We start from the raw sequence: 22167 nt of genomic DNA on the forward strand, positions 1-22167 counted from the left end.
TTTTAAAAATAGTAACATGCCCAACTAAATCTTTGAATTCAGAATCAACTGTTTGTTTAGCTGAGTGCTTCATCAACATAATAAATTGAATTATTGTTCATGGCTTAATACATTAATATGCAAGAATCCTAACAATGTGCCAAACCCTCCAAGATAAAGAAATAGAAAATAATTAAGTGTGCAAATCAAGGTGTAGATGAAGTCTTTATGTCCGAGTTGAAAATAGTTTAAAGACTGTTTCAGTTAAATTGTTTGAGCTGTGCTTTATTTTCCATGCTTTCCCAGATGATGGAAATAAGTTTTAATACATTTTTGCTGGATTTCAGGATGAAATATTTTAATGGTTGTGGTTTGGTAGAATCACTTGTTTACATCATGTTTTTCGGTTATGAGGGCTAAACTTCACTTTGAATTATCCAGAGCCTGTTTCCATCCCCAGAGGGTGCTTTCTGCAGTCCCTGGTTCCAGCCTGGTGTCCTTGCTGGGAGAAGCTCACTGATGGATTCTCTGGGCGTCCCACCAGGGCTGTGCTCGGAGTGCAGCAGCTGGCAGGGGGCTGGGGGCAGTTTTCAGTTCTGCTTTGCCACCCTGACACTTTCCTGGCTGGAATTGTGGCAGCTGCCCCAAAGCTGTTCATGTTTTTCACTGAGGAAGAGCCCCCAGGTCCAATTTCTGTTACAGAGATTTGTTGTACCACACACAATATGTGAGATGTTATTTGGGAACATCTGGTTTAGGACAGTGATTGAATTAACCTCAGGAAAATGTATTCTGTGGATCCAGACCTGGGAAAACTTGGATTTTCCCTTTGACTTGGGTTCTAGGAGTCATTACTGAAGAGAAATGGCTTCACCAGCCTTTGTTTAATTTGCTTTTTTCTGGAATAGCACACTTTGGGAGAGGGCAGTCCCGTTGCTAAATAACTCCGGGGCTGTGTTATTTATTCTGGGATTAACCTTGCTGAGGAGACACACCCCATCACTCACCAGTTACTCCTAACACTCTCCACTCCCTGCTTTTTTCCCCAGGAATTGTGGGTTTGTCTCAGTTTGCAGTTTATTGGAGGATTCACATTACCTGGTGAGACTAATCTGGATCTCAGCAACAGGAGATGGATATTGTATTTACCTTCTGAAGCTAGCATTCTTCATGATTAAATATTGGCTTATTGTGTTCTATGGTCTTTTGGTTCTCCTTGATTTTTCTTTTTCCCTTTTTGGAGGAAAAAAAATGCCTGTCCATTAGCCATAATTTTTAGTGTATGTCCATGGCTGAACTGTTATTAGGGAATATAAACAGTGAACAAAAACTGTGCAGAAAAGCTGGAATGAAATGATGAGTGTTTGGTCTTTCCCTTGTAAACATGCCATTCTAATATTCTTAAATTTATTTTCTTTCTTACAAATCAGTTACATCAATTCCATCTCTGATTTTAAGACCGAGAAATAGCTCAAGTGCATTCAATTAGAGTGAAATTGGAGTTTTATTTTTTGTTTTTAGAAAGGAATATATTCTTGAGAAAAACTATATATTGAAGTATAAATCAAATACACTTATAAGATTTTTTTTTTTATCCCAAACTCACAGGGAAGCATTTTCTGAGAATATAACTCATTAACTGGAAAGTCAAGACAATTTATTTGCTAGAACTTTCAATACACACAGGTAGCAAGAGATTTCTTTTCAAAATTGACTTTCAGACTCAAGTTGCTGCCTTACAGTAAGGAAATATTTCTTTTTTTTTATCTCACTGTTGTTCTAGTGAGTCAGATAAATAGGAGTCAGTAACAGTGGAGGAGGAAGAAGTCAAGTTCCTGAGAAATCCAGCACCAGAAAATACATTTTTTTGTTTATCTCCTACACTCCTTGATCAGTATGGTGAAAATACTTTTATTTACTGAGTTTTAGAATCCAGTGTCTTTGGAACTATTTTTAGTAGTGCCACTCTGTATTTCTTCTCAGCCACCATCTCCCATTTATTACTCTGAAATTGCAGTATTATTTATTATCTTCCCATGTGCAGGGAACTGGCATCTTGCACTTACATTCGTCACATAATTTTACACTTTAATATGAGAGTCTCACTGTTATTTTCTGAGAGTAATAAAAAAAGGATAAGTTTTCCCTCCTTGAAAAAGTATAGCTTTATTTCTTTCCAAAGCAAAACTGATCCTGTGGCAGTTAAATGTCACACACACACACTCTTCCTTATTTTGATTTTTACAAAACCCTGCCGAGTGGAGGCCTTGAGAGAGGTTTGTGATCAGGTCCTTTCTGCAGTGACAGGTTTAGAATTCCTAAAGCCTGCTTCTGGAAGCTGGGGGAAATCTGTTCCAAGTGGAGGATGTAAACTCTTTGCTGCTGGAGTTTTTATTTTCTCTTCCTGCTATATTTTTCCCCACATGGGCAGTGAATTGTCTGCATTAAGGCTGTGGATTTTTTAATCAACATTCATAAAGCAGTGGCACACAAGAAAATTAAATGCTGTCCCTGCACATGAAAGAATTTCCTTGTGTTTTTGGAAGTGGGAGGGCACTGTGTGTGTGTGTGTGTGTGTGTGAGAGATGCTCCTGCTATTCTGATGGAGGTTTGGACAGCATTTTTTCTTAGAACTGTAATCATAAAGGGAAGATAGAGTGGTTTTGCTCCCAGCTGAGCTCTAGAAGGGTGCTAGGTCAAAGAAGACAATCTTGCTAAACAACTTGTTGGAAAAGCTGCAGCATCAGAGGTTAGAATATGGATTTTTCTTAATGAGGGTGCAATGTGTTTAAAGATACACACACTGAATTTGCATGTGCATGTATGTACAGCAGGGAATGAGATAAAAACAATACATTAACTTAATGAATTTTGATTTGCAGATGTTTTCACTCCTATTCAGCAAAGCACGAGGATTTCAGTCTATTTTGTATTTTCTTTCCCCATTTTCCACGCACCGTATCCATTACCCACAGTCTCCACTGCAGTCACTGCGAGCTGGAGAGGCTGCACAGCCCCTGCTGTAGGGGACAGGAATTTTCAGACCTGTCTGGGCTGTTCTGTGGTGTAGAAGTGGCTGTCAGGTTTAATCCCCTCCTGCCTGGCAGTGCTGATGTGCTCTGAGCAGGTTGTGAGCAGGAGGGCACAGCAGCTTCACCCCTCACCAACACCTGGCAGCGCTCACCCCCAGCTCCAGATGTGCCAGCAGCAGCTCAGACAGAGCCTCTGGCTGTGGAGGCCAAACGAGGCTGTGATTTAGGAGCTGCTCTGAGCAGCTGTACAGAATTGTTAGTGCTCCCCTCCAAAGGCACGGCGCTGCTCTGGAGCCTTGCACTCATTTATTTCTCTTTCTCGCACGTCCTCGCTTCTGTGCCTGCTCTCAGCCAGGAAATAGAGCAAATGTGTAACTGTCACCCTGTATAATGCAAATATCAAAATGCACTTGTTGGGTGTAGTGTTGCCTGATACAAATCCAATTTTTTTTTTTTTTTTTTCCTCTTCATTATATATCTACGGTGAAACTCCAAAGGCAGAAATGTACTGAAAGGCAAGTCAGGTGTCTGGAGCTTTATCATGGGAATTCAGAGCAAAGCTCAAACATGTTTAATACCTTAATCTGAATATCCTCAGGGTGTTGAAAATGTAGTTTTTTGTTCAGTAGGATGTCTGTGAATATTTCTGTACAGCTATAATGGAGGAGATTAAGAGGGGAGGTTGCCTCCCTGGTTGTTACCTGCTGCTGTTGACCTCCCTTGTTTTGGTCAAAGTGTCTCTAAATGAAAGAACCTGGCTGGAAGTTTGCAATTCTAAAGGTTAGCTCCTAAAGTTCCATTCTGATGGTTAATTTCTAAAGTTATTTCTAAGTTAAATTTAGAATTATAACGTTTTAGAATTATCACATTTAATTTTAAATGGGATTAGTAACTCAGAAGTGGCCGTCCTTTTCAGACCAGCTACAAACTTTGGACAATTGATAAAAGTGTCTCTATATTTCAGTTTCCCATCTTTATTTAGTCTACAACTATTTATACAGTAGGAGTATTGTGAACATAAATTCCTTCCAGTTTTGTGGTGCAGGTGCATGTTTTTCTGAAATTATTTTTGTTTGTCTGCAGCGCATTGTGAAAGACCACTCAAGTAATGGTCCAGTTCTTTGAAAGGAGTTTCTTGATGATTTTGTGTCCTGTTAATGCAGCAATGTGGGTTCACCATTTTTCCCACCCTAGTTTGTAGAGGTGGATGAAGTGAACTTCTATTGAAAGATTCAGGTTTCTGTTTCATTTTTAATTTTGGTTTTCTTTTTTTTCTTTTTTTTTAATTGTCATCCATATGTGAAAAGATAAATTAGATTTAATTAAGAACCTGCAAACAACTCAACTTGAAACAGCATTTTAAAGGCTAGAGATGTGCTACAGGAAGAGAACTCTCTTTTTATTAATGAAGCCTGGTGCAATCTTGAAAATGTGGGGTTTATGTGGGTTACCAATTTTCAGCTCTTCCTATTCTCTGCCTTGTAAAAATTTGGGTTAAAAATATTAACACTTTTAAGTTTGGGACTTTCAGGCTCACTTGAAGTGTCAATTGAAGAAATTAGGGCAGCAAGAAAAGTAAATAAATAAAAAAAATATAGTATTCACTGTCCCTAATTGATTCTCCTCTGTGGAAATTAATGTGATCTAATAAATTGAATGCCAAGAATTGTGCAGGATGAAAAAATTTAACATCTTAGAAAAATCGTGTCTATCTTATATCTAACTATCTAGAAAATAAAATAGACAATGTTTAGAACATGACAAGATTGAAAAAGACCCCTTAAAGAAGGGACCAACTCATCTGAAAAGTTTAAGGAGACTCCAGCAGTGCAGTTAATTGTTGGGACTGTTTAAGTTTTGTAATAGTAACATTCAATTTATATTTCCAAGGAAGTAATTTCTTGTTTGGGTAAACCTCCTAGCCTTTTTTTATTTTCTTTTTCAGAAAATCAGTATTAAATGCATTGATTGGCCTTTTCTTCATTCCATGTTGTGCATTTTACTGTCCCTTTCCAGCATAAAGTGGTTCATTATTATCCTTGTGTTCTGTTGATCCCCTCCACAGCGTTGTGCTTGCTCTTCTTTCATGGGACAAGAGCAGTTTTGTGTTTGGTTGTGTATAAGGAGAGGAAATCTTGGCAGTGTTTTCTATTTATAGGAGCTCTTGCATAACTGGAGGTGGAAAAGTGGCAAGTTATGGTGTAGACATTGCTGATAATATGATGTCCTCAACTCTTACGTAGGAATTGAGCTAATTAGGATTCTGAATGATTCAGAAAATGCACTTTAGGCTTCTGCATAATTGGATGCTTCCAATCCTATTTTTACTGTGGTTCTGAACCTGAAAGTTCAGTTCATTCCAAGCTAAACCAATGGAAACAGCACATGACACTGACAGAAAACCATAATTTGAGTAAAAGTCTTAAGAACCTTGGCCTACAAATTAAAAGGCTGCGTTGCTTTGACAAAGAGAGCATTTCGAATCTGTAAGCAGCTCTGCATGTGCTGAGGTCTGCATTATAAAAAAAATCCTTACCTTTGCAGTGTTATTTTTCTCCTTTGAAGTTCTGCCACTCAGTTCATAAGGTAACTGCTGGTACTAATGACACTTATTTCCTGTAACTTTGGGTTGTAAGCCGTGGGGTGTCATGAGAGGAGTGACTGTGGAGTCCTTAAGCAGGACAGCTGTCGACAAATGGTAATTTTCTAGAATGCATGGACAGCAAATTGCACCCTGGGTGAGTAATAGCAGACAAGGGACCTTTATTAGAGCCACGGCACTTGGGGTAGTTTGGATCTGAGTGCATTCATATGCACCCATTACAGACACCTCAATCCATTATTGCCTGCCTTGTGGAAAATTCTGTGTTTAAGACGTTAACTTGGCTTTGGCAATTCACAATTTCACAACCAAAGTGTCGCCTTTGTAATAAAAATGCGAGTTCGATTTTCAGCTTTTATAGAAATAGTTGTCCATGGTGTAACTGTGGTCTGTTTTCCTGCATTAAGAACTGAAGTTGTGCTGCTGTAATTTCTTCTCTGCTGACAGACAGCACAGTCACAGAGCACTTCCATATGAGTTGGCAAAACAGGCAAGGAAAACGTGTCTGGAGCTCATCTTGTAGTTCTGCAGAAGACCTGCAAATAATTTCACTGTTGTTCCGTGTGAAATAATCAGCATTTTAGCAAGCATCCATTATTTTCTGGACTTTCTGAAGAGATTTCAGGGTCCTTTGGACTCAAAACTGCATTTCGGCCAGAGATTTTTATTTAGGCAATTACTTAATGAATTACTGTTTTACTTTCTGATGAGAAACCAATCTTTCAATGTTTTTCTTCTTCCTTTTTTCTTTTAAGATGATTGTTAACATGTAATAAATGTGTAATTATAGCTTGTTGCAATAGTCATTGAAATGAGTTACTGCAGAATATTTGTAAAAGTTTGAGCTGTGCATGGCCCTTGACTTCTGTTTGAGCTTCAAGGACATCATGTGATGTGTTTGTCATTTACAGTGCCTGAAGTATAGATAATAAGTGAATTATTAAAAGTATTATTAAAAACTAAAAGAATATAAAAGAATTATTGATAATAAGTGTAGGGTGAAGCTGGAACCACAAAACAACGAGCTGTCTTTGCTCCTGTGGCTTTCTCTGGAGGTTCAGAATCCTCTTTTGAATGAAGACTGAGGACAATCTTTGTTGATTTACCCTTTGTCAGCTAACAATGGATACTTGTTACTCACAATTATGTAATTTGTATGTTTGAAGCAATAATCACTGGTAGCCTCTCTGTTTCAGTACTTTGTATTACAAGCAGTTGGGTTTGTAGCATTATTTAGCACAATATTCTCTCCCTTCCCCACTTCTTGCAGAAATCCCTGCTTTCTGCTCTGCAAGTGTGAGTCCACAGGGTGTTTTGAACACAGTGAACCGTGTCTCTGTTATCAGCATTAACCAGAAACTGATCTATTTTCCCATTTTTCCCAACAATGTCCAGGCAGTCAGTACCCCACAGATTTAACAAAATCCTGTGGTGAAATGCTGCAATATCTGTGTGTAGACTTTGGTGCAGTTTGTCACATCCAGTCCTGTCTGTAGTACTTAGAAGCTCTTCTAGCTCACCACACTCTGTGTCCGTGTGTCATTGATTATGTATTTATGAAACCACCTAAATGTTGCAATTTTTAAAATACTCTTTAATTTTTTATTCACATGACAGCCCAAAACAGCTCCGAAAAGGACATTTGGATCCATTACAAATGACCAGGTAAATATACACAGCAGGGAGTTCTCAACAAGAAAGTTTTATTGTTTGAGAGACTGTGTGTGTAAATCCATGGAAAAGGCTGTTCTGAAAATTGGGTAAGGTGACAGAGCTCCTTTTTGTCCTGATAAGGGATCTTGTGAGCGGGGTCAGAACCTCTTCAAGCTACTCCAGGCACTGAAATGGGAATAACTTTGGTTTGCTTCCAATAGTTAGTGCTTAAATCGTATTTTTAAATTTAAACAGTCAATCTCTTGTATTTCTCACTCCCATTCTTCTGTAAGGGTAGAGATATCGATGGAGCAGATTATTTCTACCAGTGGTTTTAATGGGCTAAGGTATTCTGTAACTGTTAATTATCTATTGTGCTTTTCCAATGGACTCTTGCCCTTCCCAGTGTGAACAAATCCTTCAGATCACTGGGATAATGTGGTGACTGAGGCTCAGTTCAATCCAAATAGAAATCTGACCCTAATGGAAATTTTAACTTCACTGAACTTTTAATGATGATAGAGCCATTTGCTTCAACATCAAGAAATTAATCCTGAAGGTTTTTCTTCATGTTTCTCATTTTAGCTCTCAATTTCTTTGCTCATAATGGAGAGAATTAGATATTTATAATCTTAAAAATATATTTCTTGAATGTTTCATCAAATTTTTTTTTTTGAGTGTTTAGAATGAGAGAACTATCTGTTCTTAGCAAATGTGCTTGTTAATTTGCAGCATATCACACCTAACCTTATCTCTTAAACAACCTGAAATAATCTTGCTAGAGTTAAGAGAAAGTCTGCTTCTCTGTAATGGTTTTTCTGTGGTTTAAAAAGATGTCTAAACCTGTAATGAATTTGAAGAAATAGGCATGAATAATATTTCTTCCCAGAGAAAATTATTCAAGTGTTAATTATGAACTTGGAAGAGATCTTTGCATTTTTTTCTGCTCTCTTGTCATTCACAGCTAGTGATGGGGAGCTAAAGCACCACATTTTATATCAAACTCATCTGCTCTGATGAAAAACCCCTCTCCCATGCTTGATAAGGAAAGCAGAGATGGGCACACTCATGTACAGCCACACGAATTCAAAATCTCTACAAAGTTCTTGTTGTAGTTGTGGGATCTAATGACAGAATAATCAGTGCCCATCTGTCAGCTTGTGTACAAATAAAGAAGTGAAGAGGGCTGGCAGGTTGCTTTTACTCTGGCTTCTGTTATTTTCTTTCCTCTGGAATCTATGTTAAAGCATAGACTATATCATTTATAATTTCTTAGTAATTACGAAATTTATTGCAAATAACTGCTAGCCAGATTGAATATGAAGAGGAAACTCATGCTCTGCTTCCTATCAGCTTAGAATTACCATTCTAAAATTTACCCTAATTGGTGTGAAATGTATATCTTGATTTAGAAACAATTTGCAGGGCTTATATTTTCATGCCTTCTGCTAAAGAAGCCAAATCTGTATTTGTTTTATTACTTCAAAATGTGTTCCAGTTTACTTCATACTGTCCCCAGTTGCAACCTAATGTTGCCACAAATGCTGTGCAAGTGGCACAGTGATTTTGGATATGTGGATGAGTAGTTCTGTCCCATGAAATACAAGATGGCTTTGTAGGGTCAAAATCTGGTTTTGAGAGAACAAATCAGTGCAAGAGTGCAGCCTCACTCAGAAGTGAGTAGAAGCTATAAATGCATTCACTTAGTGGTGAGTAGGAAGATACAGATATACAAATCTTTGCAACTAATGAGAAATAAGGAACCTTGAACACCAAGAACGTTTTCTTTTGTTTTTTTCTGGAGTGTCTCAAACCAGTTTAGAACACAGCCGGGCCTGGTGCAGTGGAAGGTGTCCCTGCCTATGGCAAGGGGTTGGAATGAGAGGATCTTTAAGGTCCCTTCCAGCCCAAACCATCCATTCTTCTCTGGCAGTTACCTGAGTGAGGGTGAGATGAGAAAAATAAGCAGAGAAAGAGCGGTTGTTCATTATTACAAATATTGCACATAAAAAGAAACTCCTGTTTAGTCCACAATTTTATTTATGCCTTTTATTCTTCTGGCCATCCCCTGCATTCAGCATTAGCCATCTGCATTCTAGCCCTGCCCTTATGGAAGATGTGGCTGGAAAACTGCCTTCACATCATTCCACTGAGCGGTGAGATATGAGGAAAGAGGATAATTACACTGTTCCTAATTCCTGTTTGTCTGAAGAGACAGCAGAAGAGAAAGGGAATTTAGTGCTAGATGCAAATATTTATTTTAGCAGATTTGTCAGCACTTCTGTTTTTTTTAAAAAAGCTGTGTTTGTGCAATATATGCAGCATTTTGGTGCAGTTCCAGAGATGTTCAACAAACCCCATGAAAAATATTGATCATTTTCAAATTGATCTCACTGTTCTGTGATTTTTTTTTTTTTTAAATGAAAATAGATCTTTTTTCACTGGGACTGTAACTTTCTCTACAAATATAAAACACAGTGATGAATACAGGAATAGTTCTAATGAGTTTCTAAATGTATTTCTGATGAACTTTTAAGACTTAGTTTTGTCTGTATTATCTGACGTCTGAATTATGTAGTAAGAACTTTATCAATGATAGCATTGGTTTGGTTTTTTTGTTAGTTTTGTTGGTTTTTATTTTATGCTAATGGTTTCAGATCATGACCAGAGTTGCTCCACAAACAGAGAAATAATCCCTTTGTCTTTGTGGTTTCCTTGAAATCAAATATTGGAATAGGTCCTCCAGTGACTGAACTTTGGCTTCATTCCTCATTTCCACACTCACTTATACAACAGAGAAACTGAATTACATCTGTCCAGGAATTTAATAACTTTTCTTTAGAAATAGAGAACCTGGATGAAAACTCGCCATCACTCCCACATTTCCCCTTTTTCTAGAGTATCTGTTTATTGCCATGTTTGCTCTGACGCTTTCTCAAGGCTCTGGAGCTTAAAGCAAAACTAGATGTGGAAAATAAAGATAAAAATGTATATTCCTGTATAGAATATAGATATATATTTGAATAATGTGATATTTTTCTGTTTAAATACACTGTCAAGCTAAAGTGTGTTCTTTCTGTGTCTTGTAGGGTCAAAATGTATTTGGTCTTGACATAACTGAGACACCTGAGGGAGATAAGTGGCCTCAGCTGATTGTCCAGCAGATCCTGGATAGGGAGCAGAAGGACACCTATGTGATGAAAATCAAAGTTGAGGATGGTGGGAGCCCCCCGAGGTCCAGCACTGCCATCCTGCAGGTCACGGTGACCGATGTCAACGACAACCGCCCGGTCTTCAAAGAGAACGACATCGAGGTCAGCGTGCCCGAGAACGCCCCGGTGGGCACCTCCGTGTCTCAGCTCCACGCCACCGACGCAGACCTGGGCTCCAATGCACAAATCCACTTCTATTTCAGCAACCAGATCTCCAGCCTGGCCAAAAGGCTCTTTGCCATCGATAACACCACCGGCCTCATCACCATCAGGGAGCCGCTGGACAGGGAGGAATCTCCCGTGCACAAATTGACTGTTTTGGCAAGCGATGGCAGCTCAACTCCGTCAAGAGCAACGGTGACAGTCAATGTCACAGATATCAACGACAATGTCCCATCAATAGACACCAGGTACATCATCAACCCGGTGAACGGGACAGTGCTTTTGTCTGAGAAGGCTCCCCTCAATACAAAAATTGCTTTGATAACAGTGATGGACAAGGACGCTGATCAGAATGGGAAAGTTACCTGTTTTACAGATCACGATGTCCCTTTCAGGCTAAAACCAGTGTTTGATAATCAGTTTCTCCTGGAGACAGCCACGTTTCTAGACTATGAAGCCACACGGGAATATGCCATCAAAATAGTGGCTTCAGATTCAGGGAAGCCTCCCTTAAACCAGTCTGCAATGCTCCTGATCAAAATTAAAGATGAAAACGACAATGCCCCAGTTTTCACACAGCCTATCATAGGCCTTTCCATCCCTGAGAACAACGCTCCTGGTACTCAGCTCACCAAGATCAGCGCTACAGACGCTGACAGCGGGCGGAATGCCGAGATCAGCTACATCCTGGGTTCCGACGCGCCCCCGATTTTCAACCTGGACCGCCGTACGGGCATCCTGACCGCCGTGAGAAAGCTGGACAGAGAAAAGCAGGACAGGTACTCTTTCACCGTGCTGGCTAAGGATAACGGGATGCCACCTTTGCAGACCAATGCGACCGTGACGGTGTCGGTGCTGGACCAGAATGATAACAGCCCCGCTTTCACGCATAGTGAATATAATTTCTATGTGCCAGAAAACCTGCCCATGTATGGCACAGTGGGGCTCATCACAGTTACGGACGCTGACGCGGGAGACAACGCTGCGGTCACTCTCTCTATCTTAAATGGTAGAGATAATTTCATTATAGATCCACTCACTGGTGTAATAAGACCTAATATTACCTTTGATAGGGAGCAGCAGGGGTCATACACTTTCCAGGTGAAAGCAGTGGATGGAGGAAGACTGCAGCGTTCCTCAACTGCCAAAGTGACCATCAATGTTGTTGATGTAAATGATAACAGGCCCGTTTTTGTTATTCCCTCGTCTAATTATTCCTATGAGCTGGTCCCAACGTCTGCCAGCCCCGGGTCTGTGGTCACTAAAGTCTTTGCAGTTGACAATGACACGGGAATGAACGCAGAGCTCCGCTATAGCATCATAGGTGGGAACTCCAGGGGCTTGTTTACCATAGACCAATTAACAGGCAATATTACTTTGAAGGAGAAGGTGATTACATCAGATCATGGCTTGCACAGACTGGTGATCAAGGTGAATGACCTGGGACAGCCGGAGTCTCTTTACACGATAGCCCTTGTGCACTTGTTTGTGAACGAGACGGTCACCAACGGCTCCTACGTGCAAGAGCTGGTGCGTAGGAACATGGAAACCCCCGTTGGCCAGAACATTGGGGATGGTGAGATAACCCCACAGACCAATGATTATGTCAAGATCATCATTGCCATCATTGCGGGCACCATGACAGTTATTCTGGTAATTTTTGTTACCGCTTTAGTGCGGTGCCGCCAGACACCCAGGCACAAGGTTGTCCAAAAAAATAAGCAGAGTGGTGAATGGGTTTCCCCCAACCAAGAGAACAGGCAGATCAAGAAAAAGAAGAAGAAGAAGAAGCGCTCTCCAAAGAGTCTCCTCCTCAACTTTGTGACTATTGAAGAATCTAAGCCTGATGATCCTGGCCACGAGCACATAAATGGCACTTTAGACATTCCCGTAGAGCTAGAAGAACAGACTATGGGAAAATATAACTGGGCCACCACACCAACCACATTTAAACCTGATAGCCCAGACTTAGCAAAGCACTACAAGTCTGCTTCTCCGCAGCCTACCTTTCAAATTAAACCTGAGACTCCTGTACCCCCCAAGAAGCACCATGTCATTCAGGAATTGCCTCTAGATAACACCTTTGTGGTGGGCTGTGACTCACTTTCCAAGTGCTCATCCAGCAGCTCGGACCCTTACAGTGTTTCTGAATGCAGCTGTCAAGGAGGCTTCAAGACCCCAGGCCCCATACACACCAGACAGGTAATGGAATTTTAAGGTGCTTTCTTCCTCCTTCCCTCCTTACTTTGCCAATCCTATAACTCCTGCAAGCACTGGAAGACAAGTTCTCCTGCGAGGAGTAAAACTTTGAACGTTCGTGTTCGAGGTGTTGTAAAACAAACAATTCCAGCTTCCTGAGTGGTGAGGGAGAGAATGAGAAGGGAAAAGAGCATTGTCTGTGAGGATGAGAAGGGAAAAGAGCGTTGTCTGTGAGGAGATGGAGCAGGCAGAGGTCCCTGTGGTGGTGTCCTGACTGCAGATGGCAGCATGGCACTTCCCACCTCACCGCAGGACCTCGAGCAGCTGGGGATGCTCAGAGTGGGACTGTCCTCTCCAGCCTGGTGTGCTCGAGGATCCAACCATCTAGGCCAGGTGGAAAGCAATAAAATTTTACAGGAGCTCCTAAGTGGCTCTTAATGGAGCCTGGAATTGCAGCCTTCATCTGGGCGTAGCTTTGCTTCAGGGTCTCTCAGGAGCAGGTGAGGGTTTTCCTCTGAGAGTTTCGGTGCCGTTTGCAGACTGGAAGGAGCCTTAAACCTGGTGGAGTGACACAGCTGACAGGCTAAGTTAGGGGAAAATTAGAAGCATCAGCATAATTGATCTCACTTATTTGCTGCTCTGCCTGATAAACCAGGTGTTAGCTTCTTAGAAATGCAGTACAGCAAAGGAAATGTCTAAAGAATCCTCAGCTTAAAATTAAAAATAAATTAAGAACTCAAGTACCCCTTATTCTTTAAGAACCTACAGAAAAGCTTTAAGTCACTGGAAATCGAATCTAATATTGATCCATATTTTGAATAGGTCTATTAAACTTTTCTGTTTACTTTCTTCCCAAGCATCACAAAGTTTTCAGTGGGGATAGTTTTCTAGTTAAGCTTTAGTTGGTCAAGGAATTAATCATTAAAGTAACATTTACTTCAGGAGTGTTTATTTTATTATTGATAATATATTTTAACTTAATTATATCTTTAACTTAATATATTGCGTGGGAGCAAATCCTCAACATGACGAAGTCTGGTAAATTTCTTCCTCCAGCTGGATTTTCTTCTGGGAACTTTGTTTTACTACAACTGTAATGATAATTATCAACATGCATAAAAAAAGCTTCTCATTCAGAGCAGTCATCATATCTTTGAAAATTTCAGGATATGTTGTTTATTTTATTCTATTTTGTTCCCTTAACCAACACAAATTTGCATGCTAATCTATATCACTATGGCTAACATTTCTTAAATGCATTTAAGTGTGTTAAGTTAAATTACATATCAGAAAAGCCTCTTGCCAGTTTTTTCATCTGTTTGAACTCCCATAACTCTGAGGAGAGGGCAGTGCTGCTTTCAGCATTTCTCTAGGCCTGATCTAAGGGATTTTTTTTTCCAGTGGAGTTCTGGTGCAGTTCCTGTGAGTCAAAAAGGTTCTGCTGTTGTCTGCTGAAGCGCAGTTTGTCGTGCAGTGATGCTGCCAGCAGAGAAAGCGAGCTCACCACTCTCAAAGTCCCTTCTGTGGCAGGGAAAACCTCGAAAGCGGCGTGAGAAGCGATTCCTTGTGCAGAAGTTGTTTGGGGAAAGAGCATTTCCTTTTATCTGGGCCTTGAAGGTCTGTGACAGGGGGTTCCTCTCTGGAAAAGCAGAATAGAACTGTGGGGTTTTTTTGATGCTCTCTAGCTGATATCAGCTTATCTTGATGGAGCTGCACCTCACGTTGTTAGGATGATGTGCTGAAGAGATAAGAAAAGAGATTATTGTCACTGATTGTACTGATTTTGTTAAAGTTGCAGCTGGCCTTCTTTTAAGGATATTTTTCTGCATGAAAGTGTTTGGAGGAAGGGTAACAAATCACCACAATAGCCCTTTACACTGATTTGGAAACAGCATTCACCTTTAAACAAATGAATTAACTTTTTTTTTTTTTTTTTTTTTAAATTAAATTTATGTCATTTCATGAATGCATTATTTACATAAGTTGGGCCATTTGTGTTGTGTTGGACTGTGACCGAATGAAAATTGTATTTCTTGGTAAGTAAAAAGAATTTCTTAAAGCTCAACAGCTCTTTTAAAAGTCACTCTCACTCCTACCCTGGCTCTGTATTTGTAGTCTGGGCAGTTTTATCTCCTGTGGGGCTCAGGACAGTGAGAGCTGTCCTGTTAGCCAGCAAAACAAAGAAATGACTATAAATACAAATATTCCTGAGGCAGAGTGTCTCCAGCTGTGGTCCCAGCACCCCTCAGACACCAACAGGATCTCGGTGGTTCAGGATGGTTTTGTGCCAGGCTCTCTCTGCGTCTGCAGAGAACTGTAGGACAAGCTGGAGAACTTGTTTGGTTAAAAAGGGGGATGTGCTAGCTTGAAAAGTGAAAATAAGATGCTTGATGTGAGGGGAAAATATCATCATTTATCACTTTTGCCACAGAGCAGCTCTTTTGCAAGCCAAAAGTTCTGAAGGAGCCTAAAGAAGATTCTGCTCACTGTGAAGTGTCTCTTCAGTTTGTGATGGGGACTGATATTATTACAGGCTCCACACCTCAACTATTGTTAGCTTTGTCCATGCAAGACTTTCTACTCAGATATTTGAAATAATATTGTGTTACAGCTAAAAATATGTTTTCTTTGGAAGCTCTAAATTTTGTGTCTGTCTGAATGGTATTGATTCATGTCTTTAAAGAAAGGAAATTATGCCTTTGCCTTACTGCTAAATTTGTCTAAGTGATCTATAAAATGACAGAAAGTCATTATAGCAGTTGTACTCAAGAAGCATGCAAGCAAAGATGGAAAGGTTTTTCTACTAAAGACCCAAAATATCTCTTTAATGGTCATGTGGGTAAATAAATACAGCAGGGCCACAGCTGAAATTTTTGTGGGGAACCAGTTGGAGACTCCTGAAGCAGCTGAGGACACTTTAAATCATAAACTGCAGGGAGATGAAGAGGGAAAGTGTGGTCTTAATGTAATGTGCCCTAAGAAAGAGGTCAAATTTTGCTTTATTTGTATGTGAGAAAGGGCAAGGGGAAGAGGTACTGATATTATTCTGAAATTTCCAGGAGGAGTTAATCAACACCAATGACAATAGATCTTCAGAGCAGCATGATTTTTGGGGGGATGTAGTAGAGATAATTCCTGCAAAGGACTTCTGCCAAGTGTTAAATTGTAAAGGGGCTTATTCATAATAAGGTTTTTCAAACTAGGATATCTGGAGTGTTATAAAAATCAAACTGACTTTCCATGTCATCAGATTTCCATTGTTTTGACAGTCGTGGGCCTCACAGAATTTTTGTTTTTTTGGTGCAGAAATCTACAGCATCTTGAAAGTTTATTCATCTGCAAGCTCTGTAAGAGCTCAGTTATTTTTGACATTCACCTCAATGGGAGCAAACTGTGTGAAGTGTTCCACACTGACACAAATCTTCTAATTCTCTTTGCATTTGCATGGGAATGACGAGAGGAAGGGAGAGGAGTTTTCTTCAGTCTCATTTTCATGTAACACAATTTCAAAATCTGAAATCTTTGCTCATGCACTTTAAAAACCAACATTCAGACGTTTCAGATGCCTGTCTAGGTATCAGCCTGTCTAGTCAAAACATGCATAATTATGGAGCACAGTTTTATCCTGGCAGCTCGATTCAAAGAAGGTAAAGCTGCAAAGATTCATCAGAACTTGCTGTGTGTTCTTCTTCTTCTTGTCCCTTTCTGAATGCTATTTTGGATGTACTTTTTGTTTGGAAATAGTAGAATATATATAGAATATGTAGTAGAATGCTATAGGGACAGGGGAAATCCGGGCAAATTTACACCTGGTCGCTCAGGAAGGGTCCTGTGATCTTTTGTGATGCCGTCTTTAACTTCAGAGCAAAATTTTTATGAGTTGGAGCTGCTGAAGGACTTCAGTGCCATTGAAGCAGTGGCTCTGCTGGGAGGAGCTGGGAGGTGCAATGTGCTCTGCATCTTTGATTTTCTGCTTTTTTGGGGGGCTCTCCCTGCAGCCCCCTGCTCTCTGGTGTGTCAGTGAATTCAGTGGCCCATGTCAAGGAAGGTGCTGAGGGAGGGAGAAGGCATGGAAATGGATTTTTGTCCCTTTTGCTGATGCAAATCTTTGTTAGTGGAGTTCAGCTGGAGGGATTCTCTCATCTGTGAGCTTATCCACACTCATGAATAGAAATTTCAGATGACACAGTGATCTCTGCTGGTTTGTGAGGAGCTGCTGGAGATAGCCATCACACTCCTTGCAGAAATCTGAATGGGAAGTAGCCCTCATTTCAAACACATTGCATTTTGGGGCCCCACTGTCTCAATTCTGTGATCCTATCACCGCCTGCTTACACCTGCTTAGTTATGGGATATTTGGGTTTCTGATTTAAAATGTGGTGAAACATCATTACAGCTTCCCACTCAGGATGAGAGCAGTGTGCTCAGGGTGTGAGTGGAAGGAATATTGCAGTGCTCCTGAAAACAGCAGCTCTGAAACTCACCTGTTCCGTGACTCTTCAGATGCAGGTGTTTTTGGTTTTTTGTTTTGTGTAATAACAAAAGTGAGTGTAATTTAAAATCCTCTAATCATCAGCAGGCAGGGCTGATGCTTCTGAGGTGTAAAATAGACATAGCACTGGTGTTTTATACTGACAGGTACTGAGTAAATGACACTCAAAGAACATTTTCTCCCAAATTTTAGCTGAATAACTGTTGGGATAAGCCCTTCCTAAAAGCCATTTCAAAATGGAATACTATGATTCTAAGTATTCACTTATTTTACCTTAATTTTCTGACTAGTCATTTTGCTTGTGGTTCAGATCTGCTTCCATATTCAAAAAAAAAAAGAAATTTGGATTTGGGGAAGAGATTTCTAACTGAAATATGAGTCAAAGTGTGCAACTCAGAAGTTCACAAGCAATTATTTGAATATGCATCACTACTGAAGTAAAGCTGGTCAAGAAAATGCTTTTCCTCTGTGCAACACTGGTAGAAAATCTTCAGTGATTTATTTCAATACTTTTTACTAGAAAACCATGGGAGAAGGTACCTGGAAAGTTCCCCCTTTGCCTCCTAGTAGAATTGAGGAGTGAAAAAGAAATTTGTGTTTTGTGTGAGGAAATAATGGAAGATTTTGAATAAGAAAAAAAAAGAGCTAAAAAAACCCAACTACTTTAGAGCAAAGGCACTTTTCTTTTTCTTTTCTTTTTTTCTTTTTTTTTCCCAGTAAGAGCTCTCTGACTGAGTTTTTACTGAAGTTGGTAAATGAAGTTCCAGCATTAATAACTGAGTGATTTTTGTGCAAGCCAGGATGACACACAACTCCCTCTCCAACAGCCACTTGCCTTGGGGTAGAAACAATCCAATTTTTCCAACACTGACTGCATTTCACATCATTTTTTTTTCCAGTGGGATAACTGAAAAGTTTACTTTTTTCTCCTTGTGACCCAACTGTGCTATTTCAAATGTCTCACTTAACTATAAACTATTGCTAGCAGTGGAGTCTGACTTAACTCTGGTTTAATTTTCACACTTGTTTATTTTCCTGTTTTCTCCCAGAAGGTATTGCACTCAATAATCTGCAGTTGATAGCAATTTCCTGACCAGTGAGTGGCTGGTGTCTGTGGTATTGATAGTGCTTTCTTTTCTGTGAAATAATTGATCAGAATGGCTGAATTTTTGTGACTCTTTAGGACTAATCCTGTTTGATGATAAATTTAGATTAAAGATGTAAAATAATTTTTCAAATAAAAATAAATTTTATGCTCTTAGGAGCGATGCTTTTGCATGAAGTCCACAAAAACCCTGTAGAACCTGTTCTAGATAGTGCAGGAGCCTTCTGACAGCTCTAAACTTGCAACAGCACTTTGGGTTTGAGTGGATAAAGCAAAAAAAGGAGTAAGAAACTTAGAATAATATCCATGGAAGCTATTTCTGTGGCTCCTTCTGTCACAGCACTTGTGCTCTGTGTGTAGAGATCTTTGTGCTGGGAGCACACACAAACACCCACCAGAACCGCTGGGTTGCTTAGAACATCTCAGACCGCACAGTGCTTGAGATTTGGTAGAAATTTGGAAGCAAACGTGACAATTTATGGTGAAAATGCTGCAGGAAAGGGCTTTTCTCATGCTGTTTCTCTGTTTGCCAGCTCTGAACGCCATCGCAGCTGATGTTATGTACTGAAGTCGTACGTGTACTCAATGATGTTAAGCCAGCAAATATGAAAACAAGGAAATAGCACGAGAAAGCCCTTTGTCCTGTCTCTGGTTGCCGAAGAAATTTATCGTCTCATCTCCAGAGGGGTTTGGAAGTGACGATGAACTGTTCAAGCTGCCCTACTGAAAGGTATCAAGGGCAAGGATTTTTTTAAAAGGAAAAGACAAAGAAATTTTAGTACGTTGTGCTATAGTGTTCTATAACGTAGTTTTGCTAAGGAAAAAAAAAAAAGTAATGTGACCCATCCTTCTTCACAGTTGGTGATTATGGTAAATTTATTTTGCTTGTAATCATCTTCTTGTCCCAGATTTTTTTTTTTTTTCCTTATTTATTTTAGTTGAAACAATTAGGAATTTTCTTTCTATGACTATATTAAAAGGGAGCAATAAATTTTATTCATATGTTAAAAAGAGAATGTAAAGTTCTTTATACTCCCTGCATTTAAATGAAAAACAACTGAGTTGTTGTCACTTATAGCACCATTGTACATGTTGAGAATTAAGTGTTATTTATATCTATTCCATAATATTTTTAATGATGATATTGCTGCTATGGATCATAAATAGAAATGATCAAGTCACTGCTTTCTCATTTTCTAGGCACAATAGTGGTAGTGAAAACCTAGTACTTCCTGCTTTCTTATCCACAACATTTTGTAATAAATGGTCACCTTTTAAATAACTGGAAAGCATTCACATAACTTTTAAAAAGAAAATTTAATTTGCCTTTTGCTTGCAGAAGTCTAGATAATGTCTGTTTATCAGGTGCCAAACATTTAACCTTTTGAAGTATTTTTGTTTAAAAAGAAAAAGTCATAAATCCAGTGGCTTGGTTTTCAGTGTAATAAAACAGGAAATAATCCACATAATTTTTTCACTGTTAGCCAGCACATGGCAGGGGAAATGGCCTACTGTTATTTTGGTTTCTTTTTTCTCCAATTATTCTTTTATAAAGTTTTTCTTTTTGTTGGTTGGCTTTTTTGTTTATTGTTTCTTTTTTTTTTTTTTTTTAATTAAAGTATTTTATATTATCATTTGTTATTTAGCATGGCTCATTTACTAAATAAAACTCGAGTATCATAGCTTTGTTTGAAGGTTGGTTGCAAGTTCTTGTATATTGCCTCACATTTTAGGGAGTATTGCTTAATATGTATCATCTATAATATTAGAATTTCATATGCAATGCAAAATCTCTTAGGAAGCAAAGGAGTATAAAGAACCCTGTTTTCTGCACTTATATGAAGACATGTAATCTTAGTTTGCTAGAATAAAATGAAATACAGACACTGCTTTTAACTGGGATGTATACAGTATATAGAAATTTCTTTTAAAGGAAAAAAGTTATTAATGATTCATGAATTAGACTACAACATGGAATTCTTACACATTACTGTATGTTTGATGTAAAGATATTTATAGGCTTGTACTTAATAATCACGTTGCCTCAGTTCTTGGACTGCAGAATGTCTACCATGACTGTTGCCTATAGTTTGCTCCACATTTGCTATCTGGCTCTTTTTAAAAAAAGAAAAAAAAATAAATAAATAATGTGTATTTGGCTATTTGATCTGTAAAATAAATTCTATTAATAATGAAGTACGTATTGTAATTCAGCATATTGTATCACATAATTATAGCTATGACTGTTACGGAGAGTTCTTCATTTCGGACGGTGGGATCGTTCTCTCGGGAAGGAGCTCATGTACCCGTCAGTTTTGCTCTTCCTATTTTTTAGCAGCCTTGCAGCATTTATGCTTCAAACTAAAAAAAAAAAAACAAAAAACAAACAGCATTCCCAGTGGTGAGAAATGCAGTGACATTCATTGTCCACAGCTCAGCCAGTTTGGAATCACCCCAGCGCAGGGAGGGGTTGATCCCAGAGGAGCTGTTTGGGGTCCCGAGCTGCTCCTGGGTTTGGGAGGGGGGTCCTGGTGGGTGATGGAAATTCAGCAATGTTTGGGTCACAGCTCTTGGGCCTCATTCGGGGTGGTTTGTCAGGCAGACAGGACCATTTCACAGGCTTTGAGTTTCTGTTTCTGCTTTGGAGTCTTTGGATTTCTCTCCTTATGAGGATTAGGTTGGATTTCCTTTTGGAGAAAACCCCTTTATGTAAACTTAAAGTTTGGTGAAGAGAAGCACCAAGTAATTTCAATGATTACATTCAAACTTTTATTTTCTTTTTTAAAATCAAGGGATACTGAGTGGCAATAATGAAATTTAGTCATCTCAAGTGAACATGTAGTTGCCCTCAGTTTTTTCTCTGGTGGTGACAAGGCATAGATAGACTGTAGCAGGTTATTTTGATTTTAGGACTGCATACCCTCTAGAAGTGCCTACTTTCTTGCACTGAATATGAAGAGAACCTTTGATAAGTACCTTTCTTGAACCAGATGTGCCAGTTATGTCATTTCAGAGAAAAATATACTTCATTTTGAGTTCCTTTGCTTTTAACCTAGCTGAAACTCTAACTTTTCCCTAGTATTACACTGCTCCTATCATTCTAATCCACCAAAAAATAATTCTAAAAGCATCTAGGATGATTTTAACATTTCCAAGAGTTAGATAAATGAAATAAAAGGTACATCACATGGTTTAATTGCTGGTGCCAATCAGTAACCTCCCTCCTCTGGTTCTCTCATGAGTCAGCCCAGCCAAATATGATAAACTCCCAAATGCACTGAGGGAAAGCCAGAAACCTCTGAAGTGGCTCAGTTTCATGTGTTTTGTCTGTTTCAATTTTTGTTTTCTGACACCTAAGTATCACTTTTTAAATTTTTATTTTTTTCTTCATAGACTGGTCAAAAGCTTGTTCAGAGCTCATTTTCTCCTGATGGTTGAATGGGTTCTTGAAAATCTCATGAAGGCCGAATGTTTATTGACCAAATATATGTGTGTGTGCTGGATATCAATTTCTGCACTCTTCTGTGATGAAGGCCAGTCAAAAGTTTCTATTATTTTTGTTTTAAATAGTATCCTGAGTCAAAGCTAGATATACGTGTTTCAAAACCAACTCTGTTTCTCAAAGGTTTTCACCTAGAGAAATATTTATTTTTTTCTGACTGCTTAGAAGTCAGAGTGAATTATGAGCAAAATATCACTGAGTTGACCAAATGTTACTTTTGAACTTGACA

At 39.2% G+C, this 22167-nt stretch overlaps 1 protein-coding gene across 1 annotated transcript in view; it reads left to right on the forward strand.

Annotated features, from left to right (window-relative positions):
- Nucleotides 1-19657, forward strand: part of PCDH11X (protocadherin 11 X-linked) — a 74697-nt gene extending 55040 nt beyond the window's left edge. The window contains exons 3-5 of the mRNA XM_058848184.1: nt 7231-7278; nt 10356-12842; nt 18970-19657. Of these exons, the coding sequence (XP_058704167.1) occupies nt 7231-7278; nt 10356-12842; nt 18970-18975 (2541 nt within the window). The 3' untranslated portion in view covers nt 18976-19657. The remainder of the gene's footprint in view (nt 1-7230; nt 7279-10355; nt 12843-18969) is intronic.
- Nucleotides 19658-22167: the final 2510 nt, after the last annotated feature.

Source organism: Poecile atricapillus, chromosome 12, assembly GCF_030490865.1.
Source record: "Poecile atricapillus isolate bPoeAtr1 chromosome 12, bPoeAtr1.hap1, whole genome shotgun sequence".
NCBI lineage: Eukaryota > Metazoa > Chordata > Aves > Passeriformes > Paridae > Poecile > Poecile atricapillus.